Source organism: Mercenaria mercenaria, chromosome 17 (genome assembly GCF_021730395.1).
Source record: "Mercenaria mercenaria strain notata chromosome 17, MADL_Memer_1, whole genome shotgun sequence".
Taxonomy (NCBI): Eukaryota; Metazoa; Mollusca; class Bivalvia; order Venerida; family Veneridae; genus Mercenaria; species Mercenaria mercenaria.
This window is the reverse complement of record NC_069377.1, coordinates 39,666,764-39,687,566: the sequence shown is the minus strand read 5'-3', so window position 1 is coordinate 39,687,566 and position 20,803 is coordinate 39,666,764. Positions and strand designations below refer to the sequence as shown.

The following is a 20,803-nucleotide window of genomic DNA, read 5'->3' as shown; positions in this document are numbered from 1 at the left end:
AAACAAACTATTTTGTAGTTTAAATCTTTTCACAATATTATTTTGCAACAAAAGCATCAAAACAGTTTCATTAAATAATAACTAAACACAGAAAATTATGAAAACCTAGACAGGTGGGCAGAATGATAAATAACTCCATAAATAAAAACAATACATCTCTCTCTAAGTAGAGATTCGTTTAAGAGTTCAGCCTCAAATTCTTCCCCTCCTTGCAAACTTCAATGAAGAAATAACAATGACTACCATGGTGTTCAATCTCTGAAGCAAAAATGAAAAACTTTCATAAATGCTCCCCATAGAAACCTCGAGGTTCTGTCTGGGAACTTTTAAGTTCCTGTTTACAGCCATGAACAAACACAGTAAGATTTTGTAATCTCTCAGGTTAACACAGATCTCTGCATGTTATGTATGACTTTTTTTCTATTGTACCAAATATAGAGTACTGCTGAGCAGTGTAGAAAATTAAAGCTATAAATATGCATTATATTTTGTTCGTCTGACTGATATGACTTGAAGTCTCACTGGCACAGCTGAATAAAAAAGTTTTAAATGATTTTGTTCTGTTATTTGTGTAGCAATATTTTGCACCATTTCAGCTGTAACCTAAAAAGGTCTTGTAGTCTACAAGCTGAGCATAAAATGAACACATGAACCTTGTTTTCATTCAAGGGTCGAAGGTCTATGTCATTGATAAAGGTCATCAGTCAAGGTCATCATCTGGACTCCATACATCCAGGTTATCATATTTTCTCCCTCTACTAGTACCAATGTTTTCAGCGAGATCCTGTATCTTTTCCTCTTTACTCATGGCGGCATATTTCTTCTCGTCCTCCGAAAAATCCATGGCCATTTTCAGTGAACCTGGACTATTTATTAACTGTCCCATACCGTACATCATTTCCTTTGATTTCTCTGTATGAGTGCCTGTGTTTGAAGCACCAGTACTGACTTCTTCCACTAATTTTCTTGTCTTTTCAATATCTGAAGGTTCATCAATGTCTTGAATAAGTTTTGGCTTAGCTGTTGTAGGTTTGGCCCAGAGTTCATCTTTTGTACCCTCTTCATCTTCATCGCTATCAGTGTCAGAATCATCATCGCCAAGAACTTCTATTTTAGGCTTGAAAGTTGCCTTTTCTGCTCTACTTGATGCAGGCAAACTTATTGATTCAATGGATTTGTCATCTGTAAAAAGGATTAATATGCTCAAATAATGGCAATATTAAGATCTTCCTAACGGGCAAGCTGCAATTTTAGGAATTGCTGAAAGGAATTAAAGCAAAGTATAACTAGAGCTATCACTAAAGGTGACGAATGTACCCCCACATGCACTGAGACAGTACATTGCAATTTGATGCACACAAGATTGCATAATTATGTGGACTGTATGTATACAGACCCTATGTATATAGTATAGTAACAAGAAACAAAGTCCCATAACTCTGCAGAATATTTATCTTAAAGAATGTAACATGCACCATGCACTAGGGTTGGTGCTGATCACTTATGTGAAGTTTTATTAAATTGTGTGTAAGGATTCAGAAGATTAGGTGCGCATAAAGTTGCATATGCAGACTGTATGTATATAGTATGTTAACAAAGTACAAAGTCCCATAACTGCAGAATTTTTTTTCTGAAAGAACCTAACATGCACCAATCACAACTAGGGTTACTACTGATCAATTTTGTTAAGTTTCATTAAATTATGTGCATGGGTTCAGGAGATTAGGTGCACACAAGATTGCATATGCAGACACTATGTATATAATATAGTAACAAAAACCAAAGATCCATAACTCTGCAATTGTTTTTTTTTTTCTGAAAGAACCTAACATGCACCAGTGCACAACTACTGTTGTTACTGATCACTTGTGTGAAGTTTCATAACACCATGTCAAGGGGATGAGGAGAGTTGGTGCGCACAAGATTGTGTCTATGTATATAGTATAGTAACAAAAAACAAAGTCCCATAACTCTGCCATTTTTTTTTTCTGAAAGAACCTAACATGCACAAGTACTGTTGTTACTGATCACTTGTTTGAAGTTTCAATAAATTGTGTCAAGGGTATGCGAAGAAATGGTGTACACAAAATTGTGTCTATGGATGGGATGGATGAACAGACGGATGGACAGACGACCTGACAGACAACCTGAAACCAGTATATCCCCCTTACAACTTTGTTGTTCGGGGACTGACAGACAGATGGACAGACGACCAGACAGACAGCCTGAAACCAGTATACCCCCCTTACAACTTTGTTGTTTAGGGGGTTACAATAAGAATGGTTGTATTTTGTTTTGCTTAACAGTGGCATTTACTACGCTTATTTACAGTTTGAAACGTTAAGTGTTAAGCTGATTAATGGCATTTGTATAATGATTTAAGATACTCGAGAGAATTCTCGCAAGGTGAAGAATGATTTGTTTAAAATTTCAACAAGAAACTTGAGACAATACCTGCCATCTCTGTGATGAAGACTTCAGAGCTATCTACAGGCTTTGATTCTGAAATTCACAAAGGTATACTTTTTTGTATTATAGAGAATATTAATGCAAGTTGATACTAGATATAATTAAACTAGTTGATCAATATCATTTCCTATTTTGAATATAACATTATATTTTTTTTCCTGTAAAATAAATTTCTGATCTTTACTTCCAACTAGCTAAGGTGCTAAAAGGTCATGGGTTTTTAACTTATTGGTTTAATTGGATGATTGCCATAATGTTTTTGTGATATATTTTATCACATAACTGTTTATATAAATTGTCTTATAAAACAGCAGAAATTAAGCTCAGACCTAATTGATCAAAAACCTTATGTATGCTGATCATAACAATTGAGCCGCACCATGAGAAAACCAACATAGTGCATTTGCGACCAGCATGGATCCAGTCCAGCCCGTGCATCTGGGCAGTCTTGTCAGGATCCATGCTGTTTGCTTTCAAAGCCTATTGCAATTAGAGAAACCGTTAGTGAACAGCATGGATCTGTGCAGGCTGGTCTGGATCCATGCTAATCGCAAACGCACTATGTTGGTTTTCTCATGGTGTGCGGCTCACATACTTTTTTTGGAAGAGAAGATGCCCTCTTCATGCTGAGTGTTATTTGGCTTGATGAGTGGAATCTCTTCAGGTGGACTGGTTCCTACATCTTGTTCCTCTGTTACATCTTCAATAACTAGTCTGGTCCCTGGCTCATTATTCAACTGTTCTGATACATCAACATCCTCAAGGTCAGGCAAGTCCTGGCAAAAAACAACAATAACAACAGTAAGTTAAGTTATTGCATCATATTATTTCTGGAAAGTTTATATTAATCCTTAAAGGGAATTCCTATAGTTTTTTATGCGCATCTTTCTGTGCAGCCGACACTTTCTATGGAAAATTGAAGTGTACTCTACATTTGTTGAAACATGTGACAGGCAATCTTAAATATGAGATATATTGAATCAAATAACATTTTTAATAAGTTTTATCAGTAATCAAATGTTGATATACTGGTTTATGTTGTATTGACATGTATCATGCCCGACATGTATCATGCAACTTTCCATTTGTGGCTATGTTTTGACAGCGCATTTTAGTACAAAGACAGTATTGTTCATATAATGTTAGACAATTAACTTTGTATTGATAAGACAATATCTCCTTTCAGATCATTTAGTATTCAATTATAGAAAGGATTAAGAATTTAAAAATTTTTTTTTAGCTTCTAGCAGATATAATCAATTGGGTAAGGTTTGCCCCATTTTTCTTCTGAACAGTTGTATTCAGGTGTTGTATTCAAGCGGTCTTAACATTAAATTTAGCCTGGTGACCCATACATTTTTGGCAATTTTTCTGTTCACAATAAAACTATCTATACACAAGGGAAACAGGAAAAAAATCTATGAAACAGTTTTTTCAAAATTAAAAAAAAAAATTCTTTACTATGAGTATTTTTCATTGAAAAAAGTTAATAAAAGTGAATATGAAACAAGGATTTTTCTTCATTTGTACCCATTATTGTAATGGTACAGTATTAAAAATATGACTGTGATATCAAATAAGTATATAATAAAATCTGTAAAAAGAATAAACCTTATTATGCAGTCTTGATGCATATTTTGGTTGGTATTTTTAAAAAAGTAGAAAATCATACAATGTTGAAAAATCGCTAGCAGTTTCAGCAAAAGTGGGTGTGTTCAAAACAATTTTTCACAAAAATAGGCCTGGTGACCCATTGCTTTTAATTATTTGTTCATTGTTTTAGCACAAATTTTCCTATCATATATGTGAATTTGAAAAAAATCTATGAAAGGAAAAGAACTATAGGAATTCTCTTTAAGCCACTGATAATATATGAAATCTTGAAACTACATGGCAAATTATTTAATACAGAAAGATAGCATAATACTCATATTACATAATGCTGTAAAAATATGCTTCAATTTGTCACCACATACTGAATTTTGATCGTTTTCTGTCTCCCCTCTCTCAGCTCTTTCTTTCTTTTCCTTGGCCACCTGTGATTTTGTCTTGTATGTATCTGTTAACCAATCTATCGTGGACTCGTCAACCTCTTCCCCTTCTCCTTGCTCATCAAGTTCTTTCTGGAAACGTTTGGCCATGTTTGCTATCCTTTTCTTGCCAAGTGCTGCAGTGGAAGAAAAGTCATCAATATTTTTAAAATAGTTTTTTTTTGTCTGTGCTTACAAAGTTATTTTTGCCTAGTGCTGCAGTTACAAAGGCACTGTGTTATTTTTGCTTAGCACTTCAGTAGCCACTTAAGTTATATTTGCCTTGTGCTCAAGTAAGCACAAAGTTAATTTTGCCAAGTGCTTCAGTAGCCACTAAGTTATATTTGCCTTGTGCTCAAGAAGGCACAAAGTTAATTTTGCCTAGTACTTTAGTAGCCACTAAGTTATATTTGCCTTGTGCTCAAGTAGGCACAAAGTTAATTTTGCCTAGTACTTTAGTAGCCACTAAGTTATATTTGCCTTGTGCTCAAGTAGGCACAAAGTTAATTTTGCCAAGTGCTTCAGTAGCCACTAAGTTATATTTGCCTTGTGCTCAAGTAGGCACAAAGTTAATTTTGCCTAGTACTTTAGTAGCCACTAAGTTATATTTGCCTTGTGCTCAAGTAGGCACAAAAGATAATAGGTAAGGGTAGATTTCTCGGAAGCTCAGAGCACCAAAAACATAGCCCCAGAGCCATGCATTTACATAGTAGGCCCACAACAAAAAGAAGCTGTAATGGAAAAATATTTCAGACGGGTTGCTTCAAACATCCAACAAGTACATATTAATATATGCTAAATATTGATAAAGGGGAAGGAATTGGTAAGGGGCGAAATGGGGTCGGGGGTGGGGGGAGGAATCCGAAGGGGAAAGTTGAACAAGGACGAATATACAAGGGAATGCCATGTTCTTTAAAAACAGTCCCACTACCATGTAAACCACAATAGCGCAGACACTCATGTACCAAAGATAAACACACAACGACGATCAACTGAATAACAGAAAAACAAACAAGCAACACATAAGAAAACAGTAGGGCACCGTTATAGACTCACAAGCTTACAAACGCACTCACACAAGTAGGAAAAAGTTAATTTTGCCTAGTACTTTAGTAGCCACTAAGATATATTTGCCTTGTGCTCAAGTAGGCACAAAGTTAATTTGCCTAGTGCTTCAGTAGCCACTTAGTTATATTTGCCTTGTGCTCAAGTAGGCACAAAGTTAATTTTGCCTAGTGCTTCAGTAGCCACTTAGTTAAATTTGCCTTGTGCTCAAGTAGGCACAAAGTTAATTTTGCCTAGTGCTTCAGTAGCCACTTAGTTATATTTGCCTTGTGCTCAAGTAGGCACAAAGTTAATTTTGCCTAGTGCTTCAGTAGCCACTTAGTTATATTTGCCTTGTGCTCAAGTAGGCACAAAGTTAATTTTGCCTAGTGCTTCAGTAGCCATTAAGTTAATTTGAAGGGACTATTACTATACTTGTACACGCACTGGTATGTGTAGCATTTTATTCTTTACTTGGATATTACCAACTTATGCATAACAGTTCAGAACACTTATAGACTAACATGTTCAAAAAGTTCATGAAAAACCAAAACTTTTTCATTTTTAACCCTTAGCCTGCTGGCAGCAAGTGATTCTACCTTTGCGACCAGTGCAGACCATGATCAGCCTGCACATCCGTGTAGTCTGATCATGGTCTGCACTGTTCGCTATTCAGTCAGTAAATTTTCAGTAAACTTCCCTTCAAATATGGTATTGCCCAAATTGAATGATGGACCAGTCCATTTTAGAAATTTAGCAGGTAAAGGGTTAAACATGATTAGCTACTGAATTGATTCTTTTGGAACAACTTTTGGCAGAACTTCATATCCATTTCAACACTTCATCTTGAAACTGTTAAAACCTTCACAATATCTACTTCCTTTTCTAGCAAATACAACTTCTGTAAAAAGTTCTGCTACAGTTAACTTGGATATAACACTAAGTCTTCCTCAATATAATATAACTGATTTATACCATTGACACTGTCAGCAATCTTTTTGTGTTCAGCATCAACCCATCTTTGTCTCTCAGCTCTCTCTGCCTCAACACCGCCTTTATCCCTGAAGTAGGAGAAAATGAATACAATTTTTCTGAATCAGTCTTTGGGGTAGTTATGAACATTTGATTAAAATTTGTGGCGTAAAGACATTTGTCTGGATAATAAATCCAGAGCAGAACCTTCATCTGGATCACAGAACTGCAAAATTGTCTTTGGTAGGATTTGTACCAGGTAGGTATATTTACAACTGTGGGAAGTTTCATTACAATGAAGTTTTGATTAAACACAATTACTGAACAACTGCTTGAGGTGCACTATTTTAGTATTAGTTCAGTGCAAAAATCAAGCACACAACCCCATATCTTTAATCACTACATTTTCTTAGTATATAATGATATTTAGACAAATCAGGGTAAAACCAAATTCTACGTTTCAGAAAAAAACATTGAACTGGAATATGTAGAATTATATGATAATGATTTAATACATCACACAAATTTCTTTAACTGTATTCTTCTTTGTTTCCCAGAAATTTATCTATCTATACTGAAGCTAAAGAAAATGGACAAATTTTGGATTCTGGAGTGCAAGTCTGACCTCTTGTTCTTAGAACAGTTTGGTTTTATCTAGAACTAACTAGTGTAGTATATAGCTTAAACTCACCAGGCTTCTGCACAGGCTCGATCTTTGGGAAACACTGGCCTATCATCCAAATACTGAAGATTTACCTGCATAAGATATTTAGATATTCAATCTTTCTTTGCCTATAATATTATAGCTCAAAGAACTGACTCGGAAACAGTTTAAGATAAAGGCATCTCTGATTTTATTTTAATTCTATATGATATATTCTGTCAAATATTTTTCAATGATGTGAAAGAATTTTCAAGATTTACCATTAACAATTTAAAAATATTAAATTTTCATTTTAACTAGCAGACATCACAATTACGATTTTTATTCCCTCCAGTATGCAGACTAACCTCCAATTCAGTAGTAAGACTTGTGTCTGACCCAGACTGTGATACTGGGGTACAAGATCATAAATCTGAATTTTGTGATGTCTTAAAGTTAAAACTTCAGCATCAGTTTTTGTGTGTATATTTTCCAAACCGGCTAATAGCAAGGTTAGTTTTAAGATTCAAACTGACCACAGTTCTTTACTACAAACAGCTAAGACTAAGCCTAGAGGTTACTAATACAACATTTATTTTTTAGAATGTATACAAGTTAAAACACAGTAAGTTTAAATATCTTCTTTCTGCTACTGAGAATTCTTTTTCAGCCTATTAAAAAAAAAACCCTTTGTTTGCTGTCTCATGATCTAACTGTTCAAAATTGGATATGTAGGTAGAATTTCTTCTTTTTTTTAATAAAAAAATAATTCAGGTGCTTGTTTATGTACTAAATAAACATTAAACTGAAATGAAGCAGTGCAGGTGCACTGACATTTTTATCAGTATCCGAGTTTGTCTGTTCGATTGCATGGTTCAACTGTATTTCAGTTCAATATATTGCAACAGTCAGCTAAGCTTTACACCAGCAATCCTGAAGCCAGTACTCCTTGAGGTAGTTCTAACTTGTTCTCTGCAATTAACTGGCAACCACACATGATGAATCAGAGGTGTTTCAAACAATTTAAATTTTAGGAAGATATGATGTAGTTAGGTAAAAAAATCTTCAACCCTTTCGTAATGGCCGAAAATTGCTAACATTTGCAAAGGGGTATCATGGAGTAGTTATGGAGAATGCAAGCAAACTTATTTCTAAATTTTAGCTTTAATTTTTAAAATCAATACATACCAATCTGACAATAAGTGTCTTTCTGTAATTCTTGATATTTCTTATCACTTCATTTCCCATCAAGTTCAAAACACGCTGAAAGAAGTAATAAGCATTCCATATGTGTTACAAATATATTTACCAGAATGCGCTGAAAGAAACAAGTAAATTTCAACATTGTTCAATCAAATATGAAATCGAAACCAATTTTTTATATCATCATGACCATTATTCATTTTAAAGGGGCCCGGGGAAGATTTTGACAAGAAAGCAGTTTCATTGAATTTTTATATAATATATTTATATGTTAGATAATTAAAAAACCATTATGCTGACCAAGACTGAATAAACTGGTCCGCAAAAAAAAGCACTTACTAGATTTTTCATTTTCTCAAACACATCTATAACTGCAGGATCTGTGATTTTGTTATGTGATAGATCAAGGCAGCTGAGTTCCTCACATTCAATCAAATGTTCAATATCCTCTGCTTTCTTCAGTTTGCAGTGGGAAATCTGTAACGTATGCAGGTGAGGGATACATGCTGAAAATAAAAAATAACACAATAGTATACACCTCTGAAACAAGTTTTATAAAAATTCTAATATTCGTAAAAAAAAAACACAAACCAAATGCAACAATGCAAAATGTATTATGAAGACAAGGAATAATTAACAAAATAAAAGGAATAAGTATATACAAATAATGAAGCTGCTGTAGCATAGAGTGAGAGACAAAAGCCATGGTTTTCACCATGATCCCTGTTTTTGAAACAATTTAAACAGTAACACACCAAACCAAACCTGGTTACAGTAAAGAAATGAAACTGATTATAATGTCAAGAGGTGACAAATTTTCTTTATATATTTAATGATATCCATTATCCATCTGGTAGTCAAGTTAAATGTCTTACTTTCTGAGAGGCAGCATAACCTAAAACTTTAGAGATTCACATGACCTTCGTGTAAGTTCTTATAACAAATATAGATTAATAAAAAGAGGAGAATAACATACATAAGTTCTCAATCTGTGTTATCAGATTGCTGCTGACGTTGAGGGTGTCCAGTTTCTGTAGAGGTTCAAGGTTCTCTATCTTGGTGATGAGGTTCTGATGGAGGTACAGACACCGTAGCTCCCCCTGGTGCTCAAGGCCTTCTATCTTTGTAATACCATTACATTCCAACCAGAGGCACTTCAGACCTGTGTATTCTTCCAAACTTTCTATTTTATGAATTCCTGTCAATAAATAATTAAATTTAAGTTTAAGAGAACATATTTTGTGCAATATTTTCTTTTACCAGTTGATAACATATAAGCAAAACCATCAGTCGATCATCACAATTGAGATAACGATGAAAATAATATCGAATTACTGATGATTATGATGACAACCCTTACAATAGAAAAAGGCCTGCTGCGTACTCTTGCTGTGTACATACAGCGTATATGATGCGTACATGATGTGTACTGAAATCAAGGGCTTTAAATAGTACGCAGGATATACACCGCACATACACCGATAGTACGTTTGTAGTACACTTTTGACATGCAAATGAGCTCTGCCGTGTACTACCTGCTGCGTACATGCTGTGGACTACATAGTACACAGGATGTACGCTGGAGGAATTTAGTATGCAGGAAATAGTACGCAGCATGTACGCGGCACATACACTTTTCACATGCAAATGAGCCTGCGGTGTACTACCCCTGCAGCGTACATGCTGTGTACTCCTGGCCCGAGTCCTGCGGCGTACATGCTGTGTACTCCTGCTGCATACATGCTGTGTACTCTTGTGGCAAAACTGCTGTGATAATGTAAATTCCTTACCCCACCAACTTTCGTATGCAAATGCTGATCATTTGGACAGAAAAAAAAACAGAAAAAAGATAAGTGACATGCATCAATAAGTATTTACCCTTACCAAAATAATGTAGATTGATGTTATCAAATAAATTAGTATGCTTTTCTTCATCCACTTTTCAATGAAATAAATCAGTTTTTGTAGCATGTAATTTGGTAAACATTTGAAGAAAATGGCGTAACTGCATCAAGGGAAAACAACTTTAATGCAACTAAATATAAGTGTTATGATTTATTATAGACGATGTGTGCGTAGTATGTATTTATTTTGATTAAAATCCATCTGAGAACAATCAAGGACTGGAATTATATAAGCATTTATACACTTTTATATCCGTAAAAAGTAGCGCACCAAAAAATTTTGGATTGATTTTTTCCAATGGGGCGAGCGCAATTAGCCAAAAACGTTCAGAAAATATACGAGCGGCAAATCCGATGAACAACTTTTTAATTTGGTGAGGCCTTAATGAGTTAACATAATGAGCATTAAAGCCTTCATAAAACATGAGAGAATGGTGTTTTGCTTAAGAGTATTCAAATAACAGTGAGAGCTATTAATTCTTCTTAATCGGGCGCTGTTGAGGCATTATCTTGGTAATTATTTCATGTATTACAAAATGTAATGCAACGAAGTTCAAATAAGGCTTTTCAATTATCCAAGTTAGAAAGCTCCAGGATTAATTCAAAATGAAAAAGAATATATTTTTACACTGCATGCAAGGTGCAGCTCAGAAATCATATACAAATCCTTCCTGCATAAAGTGTACTTCAGACTTTTCCCGAAGTTACAAATAACATGGATATTTTTTGACAAGCTGTGATATGGACGAAACCAGGTGTAAAAACAGTACAGGTAAGTTGACGGGACTGAAAAATCTCATCGAGCTAAACAAAATATCGAGCTAATCATATCGAGGTAATGATAAATAATTACATAAAGATAAATAGGGGAAAATCAGGACCGACTCAAACACATCGTGCTAACCGGAGTATCGAGCTAACCGATATCGAGGTAACGATATTCAACTGTATTTTAAAATCCATGCATGAATGACAAAGATATGGACCGGACATGCCCATCAATGCCCTATCATGAAAAATGACCTTTAACGTCTAAGTGTGACCTTGACCTTTGAGCTACGGACCTGGGTCTTGCGTGTGACACGTCGTCTTACTGTGGTACACATTCATGCCAAGTTATTTGAAAATCCATCCATCGATGACAAAGATATGGACCGGACACGAAGATTGCGGACAGACTGACAGACCGACAGACTGACGGACTGACAGACGGTTCAAAAACTATATGCCTCCCTTCGGGGGCATAAAAAACTAAGTATAAATGCCAAAAGAAATTGTACAAGTCTTTCCCGCGTATATGAAGTGTACTGCACAAATTTCAAAGTGTCTTACTGTGGTACACATTCATGCCAAGTTATTTGAAAATCCATCCATCGATGACAAAGATATGGACCGGACGCGAAAATTGCAGACAGACTGACAGACCGACAGACGGTTCAAAAACTATATGCCTCCCTTCGGGGGCATAAAAAAACTAAGTATAAATGCCAAAAGAAATTGTACAAGTCTTTCCCGCGTATATGAAGTGTACTGCACAAATTTCAAAGTATCTGCGGTGTACATGCAGTGTACTATTTTCTTGTACAAGTCCCTCCTGCGTACATGCAGTGTACTCCTTAAATTTTCAGAGTCTGTGCTGCGTACTTGAAGTGTACTAGTGACCTCCTGCGTACATGCTGTGTACTCGTTGAAATAGTACGCGGCATGTACGCGGCATGCGGTTTATGTAAAATGTACTCCTCTGGCGTACTACTGTGTTCGCGGCATATACACAGCAAATACGCAGCATGTACGCCACAGAGGCTTGCTTCTGTAAGGGAATGTCAAATAGATGAAAAAGATGGTATTAGCCAGCATTTGAGCCATTTGATTTACTTTTGATTTTAGACTGCTTTTATGTGGCTTATAAATATTATACATTTTTTTTTTTTACTTCAAACTAAACGCCTCTATAGCAACAAAACTAAGCATCAGTTTAAAATGCACACATTAGATAGAATTTTAGGTATAAAACAACCTTTGTAGTGAAGATAGAGTACATCGTTCAGTGAAGGTGTGATGTATAGCTTCATATCCTTGCAGTGTTGCTTCAGAAACTTCTTTGTCAACCTAAAATCATAAAATGTAAGTATACATAGCTTTATAGAAAGGTATTTGGAAGTGAATGTAAACAAAGGTACCATACCTCAAATGACATTTAAACACTTAGGCAGAAACATCTGAGACTGTAAAATGTACTAGCCTGAAAATCTCTAGGCACACCAGTAGTCAGTGGCAGCCACTTTATACTAAATAGGGTCTGTGTCGTTTTTCTGGTCTGAATGCCAATTCCATAAACTAGACCTATGACTAAGAGTTGTGTATTACATAATTGTTAAGATGATACTTATTTATCATATTATTATAAAATATTGTCAAACTGTATTTATTAAGAAAAAAAAAAGACATTGGAATGGTGTTTTAACTTAGAATTAATTATGTCTTGGGAATTCAGGGGTTCTTGACCACATATGAAACAGACTGTCAAATATTCTATAATGAAATGCATGTTATATCGAATATTGAAAAGAATATGCAGATGCAGTAAAATAACGCTGAATATTTAAATTTCTGATGAGTACTGCCTCTTACCACTAGGTAATCAATACAGCAACAATTGTAACATTTACATTTTAACCATTATGATAATTAATTCTTATAATTGAGCCGTGTCATGAGGAAACCAACATAGCGGCTTTGCGACCAGCATGGATCCAGACCAGCCTGCGCATTCGCGCAGTCTGGTCTGAGGATCCATGCTGTTCGTTAACAGTTTCTCTAATTACAATAGGCTTTGAAAGCGAACACCATGGATCCTGACCAGACTGCGCGGATGCGCAGGCTTGTCTGGATCCATGCTGGTCACAAACCCACTATGTTGGTTTTCCCATGGCACGGCTTATATATACCTGAAATATTTATCCTCTTCTTTCTCTTTTTCATCTTGTTTTCCTTTTTCAACATTTCTGTCCTTGTTGTTCACATCATTCTGATTGGGATCCTCTTTCTTAACAACAACATTTGTATCTCCTCCTCCCTCTTCTTCTAAAGGAGGCATGTCATCAGTGTCAGCTGAAATAGAACATTTGAGCCACGCCATGAGAAAACCATCATAGTGGTTTTGCGACCAGCATGGATCCAGACCGGCCTGCACATCGACGCAGTCTGGTCAGGATCCATGCTGTTCGCTAACGGTTTCTCTAATTTCAATAGGCTTTGAAAGCAAACAGCATGGATCCTGACCAGACTGCGCAGATGCGCAGGCTGGTCTGGATCCATGCTGGTCGCAAACCCACTACCGGTATGTTGGTTTTCTCATGGCACGGCTTATTTTATCTTCTTATTGAGGGTTTCACAGGAACCAGTTTTCTACCACTTTCTCTGTAACACATTGGTCACATACATCATAATGTGACAAAAACTTCCTTGTAACTTAGGATTAAAATTCATCAATAAATCAAATTTAACACCATTTATTAGTATAACCAGTATGATAAATATACTCAATAATTAGTTGATTATTAGAGGAGCAGAAAATAGAAAGTACATCCAACTGGAAAAAATACATGTTCATTTGTAACGATAAAGACACATATATAATCAGCCTTGTTAATTACTCAATGCTATCCTGATTTTGTCATTTTTTTTCTGAAAACATTCAAGCATCAAAATATTGACACAATTTGCCATATTCATAAGATACCCATATAAACTGATTTTATACTGAAAGTGTGAAACACAATTTATCTAGACAATGTTCATATATTATTCTCAGTCTCTTTCAAAGTATTGCAAAATATTTTCACAATATTAACTGAAATAATTATTACATGTACGGTATGTATTTACCTTCTCCATTTGTTGTTTTGTCGTCAACAACTTCTATGATAACTTTGTTTTCTAGCACAGTATCAGCAGGTGCAGTTTGTACCTCTGGTGTTTTCTCTACAATCTCTTCTATCAGTGGCATCTCTGTCTCTCACTGTGTTCACAAGATAGACAGACTTTGTATTAAACAATAGTGTAAAACTTGAGGGTGAGAGCAAAACTGACAGCACACCTAATCAAGCTTAACCAAACGAAAATCTATTTAAAATCAACTAAAAGACCATGAATTGAAAACAGTGTTTTACTTTTTGCCATTATAAGTAATAGCATATACTTTACCCTGATAATATACAAAACAATTTAAATGACCATCAGTGTGTGTAATAGTAGTATGAATATGTGGTTAAATGCTGACAAACTTTTTACAATCACACTTGTAAAAGCCCTCTCACAGAGGGGGTTAAAACCAAAAGGAGGGGTAAAAACCTGGTCCGTTTATGGTGTTTTTCTGATTATAGCAAAATAATCTGTTTTACTAAGAATGGAACTGAAAATTCATTTAAGTAACTTGAAAACTTTTATTACAACAAATCTACCATTGCAATATTATTGAGTTTTTATACGATATTACATGAACAAAAAAAATTCTGTGTGCTGTGTGCGATGACATTACATTCCCCCAGACCTGTAGGCCTAATTGACAGGCAAAATTTGACCAAGGGGAATGAGAAAGGATACTGATTCCTGGTAATGTGAGTTATAAAAAAATATAACTATTATCTAAATCAGTAAAGAAGGATATAATTGTCACATAATGTACAAACTAAAACCTATCTCTGTACTTTCTACCAACTTATCTGATCGCCAAGATAAGGAAAAACACAGAACATTTGTTAATTCATAACAATTAATTTAATTAAAAAAATGATGTTGTTAAAATAAACAATTACTGTCTCAGATTTATACTAAAATGATGATCATAAAATGTTTTGAATTTATTTTTATTATCAGGTCGGAGACTGCACCTGGACATGGTGACTTCCAAATGAGAGCAATGTTTAGATCAAGAGATTAAAAGCAGTCCAGGCAAAGTCCCCAACCGAATTATTTGTTACTTTAACCAGTGACGTTCAATACAATTTGTACGCTTGATTCAAACACACCTACCAGTATTTGATTTAAATCCACAAACTTAGTCCAACTAATTGTACGTGGGTCACGATATTGTGATAATTTTTGCACAGGTTAATATCTCTCCTCCACGACGTAATGTGAGGGATTCTGTCCTATCATGAAATTATCTCAGAATCAGTTCTGACGTATTTGGACTGTAACCACAAACACTGCTTGAAAAAATTACAACACCAAATATTCCATATAAATCCTAAGTTTTATTTTTTTCATATTTAGACAAACATTTCATATGATTCAACATAAAAGATTAATGATAGTGAATATATCAGAACTTTTCTACTTTCTAAGTTCATAAATTCAATTTAGAAGTATTCATTTAACATTTTCAAAAGCATTAATGGGGAAACCCAAGAACATTCTGGAAGCATTAAAAAGTAGGTCATTTAATGATTTATAAGATTAAAGTTTAAGCATTATTAATCAACATTTGTCAAATATATCAAAACTAAGAGTTCTTAAGATAATTATGATTTATGAGGAAATCCGCATTGTTTTTAATGAATTCTTTCTAGTACTTACAGTAATTTCTGTTGATTAGTAATAACGAACAAACGAATTATTCCTCTAACTGGACTTTGTTTACATCTGTCACCTCTACACGTGTACGGACCCGATTATTTTTGAATTGAAAGTAGAAAACTAAGGTAAACAAAAACAGTCTGCGTAGCAACAAAAGAGATTTCTAAAGGGAGGTAATAAGACAGGTGCTTGCATTATAAAAACCCAAAGAAAACAAAGTAAACTTGAGATCAATATAGCTCGTGCATATAGACTCTATATAGCGCAATGTTTTTGATTTGTGACATCTCAACATTGAGTAATTGTTGTAAAATACGCTTCTTTATTTTATTAACTACTACTAGTTTTTTGCTCGTGGTGTCTAAAATGACTAAAACTTACAATCAATAAAATATTGTTTTTAGAAAATGAATTCAAAACTAAATTCTAATCAAGATATTTTGAAAACTATAAAAGATGTTCATCTAGTCTGCATTAGATCTAGTATAATTTACCTCATTAACAGTAAGACACAGGTTTAGCTCAGAATGAGACAGATGTCAAATCAGTTCTGTTAGGCTCGCTTAAAGATATTTATGTTTGCCGCCAAAAACAGGCTCGCTTAAAGATATTTATGTTTGCCGCCAAAACAGTTGTAAGTCAGAAGAACTTCTTTCGTGATCAGTGTTTAAAATCTAAGTGAGAATTTTTAAACCCAGTGCATGGTCGTGACATTCGCTGTTTTTTATGCAAAGGAGTGTTGTAAGATGGAATTATGACAAAATAAATTCATGTAAAAAACTGTCATTTATGGCCTGTATTTACCCTATGCCTATCATTATATCCACTAGTGTCATGAGAACGGCATTTATAATTTACTGGCGAGATAACTTTATGACCCGAATAACAATGACTAAAAATGAGTAAACAAGTGATTACCGACTGACTGACGGTCTAATAGATTAACTGACTCATCAGCGGTCTGACTTCGCAAAAAAATCGATTAAGGCTTATAATCGAAATCGACTGACTAAATAAATGAACAATAGGGTCATGATGACCCTGGATCGCTCACCTGAGTAATATGAGCTACATGTTTCAAATGTCAAACTGATGCTAAAATATTAAGAAAGCAGGTCAGTAGGCCACATTCATGGTCACTGAAAGTCAGTTTTAAGATCGGTGTGCAAAACTGTATATGTCATCCATTTCAAGGCTTTATCTTAAAAAGCAAGAAAATAGGTCAGTAGGTCAAGGTCACAGTCAAGTGACCCCTAATTACTTGGGGTCATTAGGTAATTAAAATTAAACAGTCTAGGAAATATGATCAGATAATTTTTGAAGTATTTTTTCCTATATAACTCATATAACAAGTGACCCACGGGACGGGCCTCTTCTCATCCCAGGGGCATAATTTGAACAATCTTGTTAGGGAACCACTAGGCAATGCAACATACCAAATATCAAAGGCCTAGGCCTTGAACTTTCAGACAAGAAGATTTTAAAAGTTCTTTCCTATATAAGTCCATATAAAAATTGGGAGCCCCAGGGCATGGGCCTCTTTTCACCGAGGGGTATAATCTGAACAATTTTGGTAGAGGACCACTAGGCAATGCAACATACCAAATATCAAAAGCCTAGGCCTGGCAGTTTCAGGCAAGAAGATTTTTAAAGTTTTTATTTCTATTTAATTCCATGTAAAACTTGGGACTACCAGGGCGAGGCCTCTTTTCACCCCATGGGCATAATTTAAATAACCTTCATAGAGGACCATAAGATGATGTCACATGCCAAATATCGATGCTCTACGCCTTGCGGTTTTGCACAAGAAACTTTTTTAAAGATTTTTCTTTCGGTTGCCATGGCAACAAGAGTTCTGTGTAGAATTCAATTCTTTGAAAACTTTTGAAAGGGGATCACCCAAGGATCATTCCTGTGAAGTTTGGTGTAAATCTGCTCAGTGGTTTTGAAGAAGTAGTTTTTTTTTAGAAAATGTTGACGGACGTACGACGGACGACTGACTAGGCACGACGGACGACGGACATTGAGCGGTCACAAAAGCTCACCATGAGCCTTTGGCTCAGGTGAGCTAAAAACTGGCCAAATTACTGACTTACTTACTGAGGGACAGATGTCAGACTAGATATATCACTGACTGACTTACTTACTGAAGGACAGATGTCAGACTAGATATATCACTGACTGACTTGCATTAAACTGGTGCCCAAGCACCTAGCTTGTTCCCTAGGGCGTGAGGGGTGTTGCACTTTTCTTTACCTCTCAAGAACAGACTCAATTAAGCCGAGTCTGCTATGATTGTGCTTGACTGCATTCTTTGCTTCCAAATGAGCTTCTAATATGAGCCGTGCCATGAGAAAACCAACATAGTGGGTTTGCGACCAGCATGGATCCAGACCAGCCTGCGCATCCGCGCAGTCAGGTCAGGATCCATGCTGTTCGCTTTTAAAGCCTACTGCAATTAGAGAAACCATTAGCGAACAGCATGGATCCTGACCAGACTGCGCGGATGCGCAGGCTGGTCTGGATCCATGCTGGTCGCAAACCCACTATGTTGGTTTTCTCATGGCGCGGCTCATATATTTTCTTTGCTGTATGACCGATATCAGACTTGTTAACTGACAGCCCTGACGGCCAAACTTACTTGCTGAATTTATGAATAACTGGCCAGCTGACTGACATAACCTAGTGAATGAACGTTGTCAGATTAGCAACATGACTGACTAATCGATTAAGTTGAAAGAGTTGAGTATAGACAAGCGAATGGGCAGGCGGGCAGACTTTTACATTGCTTTCTGGTAAGAATTTTAGGCATTTGCTAATCGATTATCAAACTAGAAGTTCACCGACAAATGTGACCAATGCTGAAATGCAATGAGTAACAAAACTAAAAGATAGACTTTCTCTATGATTGATTGACTGACAGGCATTCTGGCTAAATGAGTAAATCGTTAATCAATGGGTAAATTATTTAATGATTGAATAAATGAAATTCTGACCAACTGACTGACTAACCTACTGAATGACCGATATTAGACTGGTTGATTATATTAACATACTAGCCGACAGATTGACTTGATGCTGAAATATTTAATCTGCAATAATATGAGCCGTGCCATGGGAAAACCAACATAGTGGGTTTGCGACCAGCATGGATCCAGACCAGCCTGCGCATCCGCGCAGTCTGGTCAGGCTCCATGCTGTTCGCTAACGGTTTCTCTAATTGCAGTAGGCTTTAAAAGCGAACAACATGGAGCCTGACCGGACTGCGCGGATGCTGGTCGGAAACCCACTATGTTGGTTTTCCCATGGCACGGCTCAATTATGTATTTTTTTATGACGATGGACATCTCTATTCTGTTACGGTAAAGTTAAAACATAGGTACGTATTTGTATGTATTTTTTAATTACATGTATCATTTTAAAATAATATTCTAATATTGATTTCTAACCGTAGGCCAGATTTTAGAACTGTACTTGATTTAGAAAATGGTTAAGATTTTAGCATAAAACTGAGCGTTTCGATAGAAAATTTGCAGATATACAAAATAAATAGTAGTTTTAGAATCTTTTCTACAAACGGACTGACATCTGCAGTGAATATTTTCTTTTTCTTTTTTGAAATTAAATACTTGACAGCATAATCAATTTAAGTAACCAACTTAGCCTAGTGGTAGAGCGTCCGCTTCGAGTGCGAGAGGTCGTGGGTTCGACCCTCGGCCGCGTCATACCAAAGACGTGAAAAATGGTACCAGTAGCTCCCTTACTTGGCGCTCAGCATTAAAAGGGAAACTCGCCTCTTCTCTTATACACTCGCGGCGATGGATTCCATCAGGAATGAGATGTCAAGAGTGATTAATATAAGTTGTACAACTTCCCTCACAATCGACCTAAAATAAATTATGTATAAACTAAGTAACAGACTGTAAATTTAAGCATGTTTCACATGTGCAAGATTTCTAGCCAGCGCAAAATTTGCGCACGCGCAATTGCAAATCTTTCACCAAATCTTTCACCATAAGACCAAATTACATCCGTAAGTGTATATTTTGCCCCTGGTAATACCGGTGCAAATTACATTTGAGTCTACGCAAATTTTGCGCGGATGTTGATCTTTATTTAAGACTGATTTGTAATGCATTTGCCTTCGAAAATGAACTTAAGAAATGAAAAAAAAAAAAGAAAAAAAAGAAGGAAAATAACATGTTATCGTGTTACTATTTTAGTTTCTTTTATTGAAAAAAGGGATACTAATTTAGAAGTCTAGTTTCATTATATTGACAAAATTGAAATCAATATGATGGTAAATTAATGAAAAGTATTTAACCAATCATGCCCTAATAAATTTTGTAGAGTAAGTTTATTTGCACGCAGAACTTTGATTTATATTTGCGCCTTCACAAATATTGGCACCAGATCTTATGAACAGAACATTTTTGATTTTCAAATATAGAAAGTTTCTTTTCTAAAGTAACGCGATCAGTGACAAAGAGTATAATAATTATCTGTATTTACATTCGTTCTTAATTTTTAAAAACAACCTTTCAACAGGTTTGATATGTTAGATTGTATAACCTTGTAACTTTACTGGTAGCTGACGTTATCAAGATGATGATAATTGCGAGATAAAGTGCAGTGGGAATTTACATTCTTATACTGACGGAATTAAAATATCATCACAGCTGGCGACGCAACCATCTGCGGTTGGGGGACAAGGTGTAAATGTATGGATAAGAGTATCTTCACTTGCAGAGTAACCGAACATTGTCAGATATACTATGTGTACTTTTTGTCATCATGAACCAGGAGTGTCAGTTATTTATACAATTAATATAGAAACAAATGAATTTACCTCTGGCGGATTTTTAAAGCGGCGCAGTTTACACGCAGCCTCATTTAAACATTCATAAATATGTTTTTTTTTTCGGAAAGCGTTTACTGAACATTATTATTATTCAGAG

General features: G+C 35.4%; 1 protein-coding gene across 2 annotated transcripts; it reads right to left on the bottom strand.

Annotated features, from left to right (window-relative positions):
• Positions 1–11: 11 nt before the first annotated feature.
• LOC123535783 (dynein axonemal assembly factor 1-like) lies at positions 12–16,001 on the bottom strand. Of its 2 annotated transcripts, XM_053527997.1 has the most exons (14): positions 15,846–15,991; positions 15,300–15,418; positions 14,154–14,286; positions 13,214–13,376; positions 12,283–12,374; positions 9,338–9,559; positions 8,701–8,867; positions 8,347–8,421; positions 7,207–7,271; positions 6,519–6,604; positions 4,446–4,636; positions 3,065–3,245; positions 2,455–2,502; positions 12–1,182 (listed from the first exon to the last, which is right to left on the bottom strand). In XM_053527997.1, the coding sequence occupies exons 3-14, from the start codon at positions 14,272–14,274 to the stop codon at positions 701–703; spliced, it is 1,893 nt and encodes a 630-aa protein (XP_053383972.1). In that variant the 5' UTR covers positions 14,275–14,286; positions 15,300–15,418; positions 15,846–15,991; the 3' UTR covers positions 12–700. The 2 variants fall into 2 exon arrangements, with proteins under 2 accessions (XP_053383972.1, XP_053383971.1); XM_053527996.1 differs by lacking the exon at positions 15,300–15,418 and having other exon boundaries at positions 15,846–16,001.
• Between the last annotated feature and the right edge of the window lie 4,802 nt (positions 16,002–20,803).

Bases quoted from the DNA above. Each gene is read 5' to 3' on its own strand.
- LOC123535783 (XM_053527996.1), bottom strand. From the start codon at position 14,274: ATGCCACTGATAGAAGAGATTGTAGAGAAAACACCAGAGGTACAAACT. The intron at 12,375-13,213 runs GTATATATAAGC...TTATGATTTTAG, and splicing joins GAAGAGGATAAATATTTCAG to GTTGACAAAGAAGTTTCTGA. The intron at 3,246-4,445 runs GTATGTGGTGAC...GTTTTTTGCCAG, and splicing joins CAGAAAACGATCAAAATTCA to GACTTGCCTGACCTTGAGGA.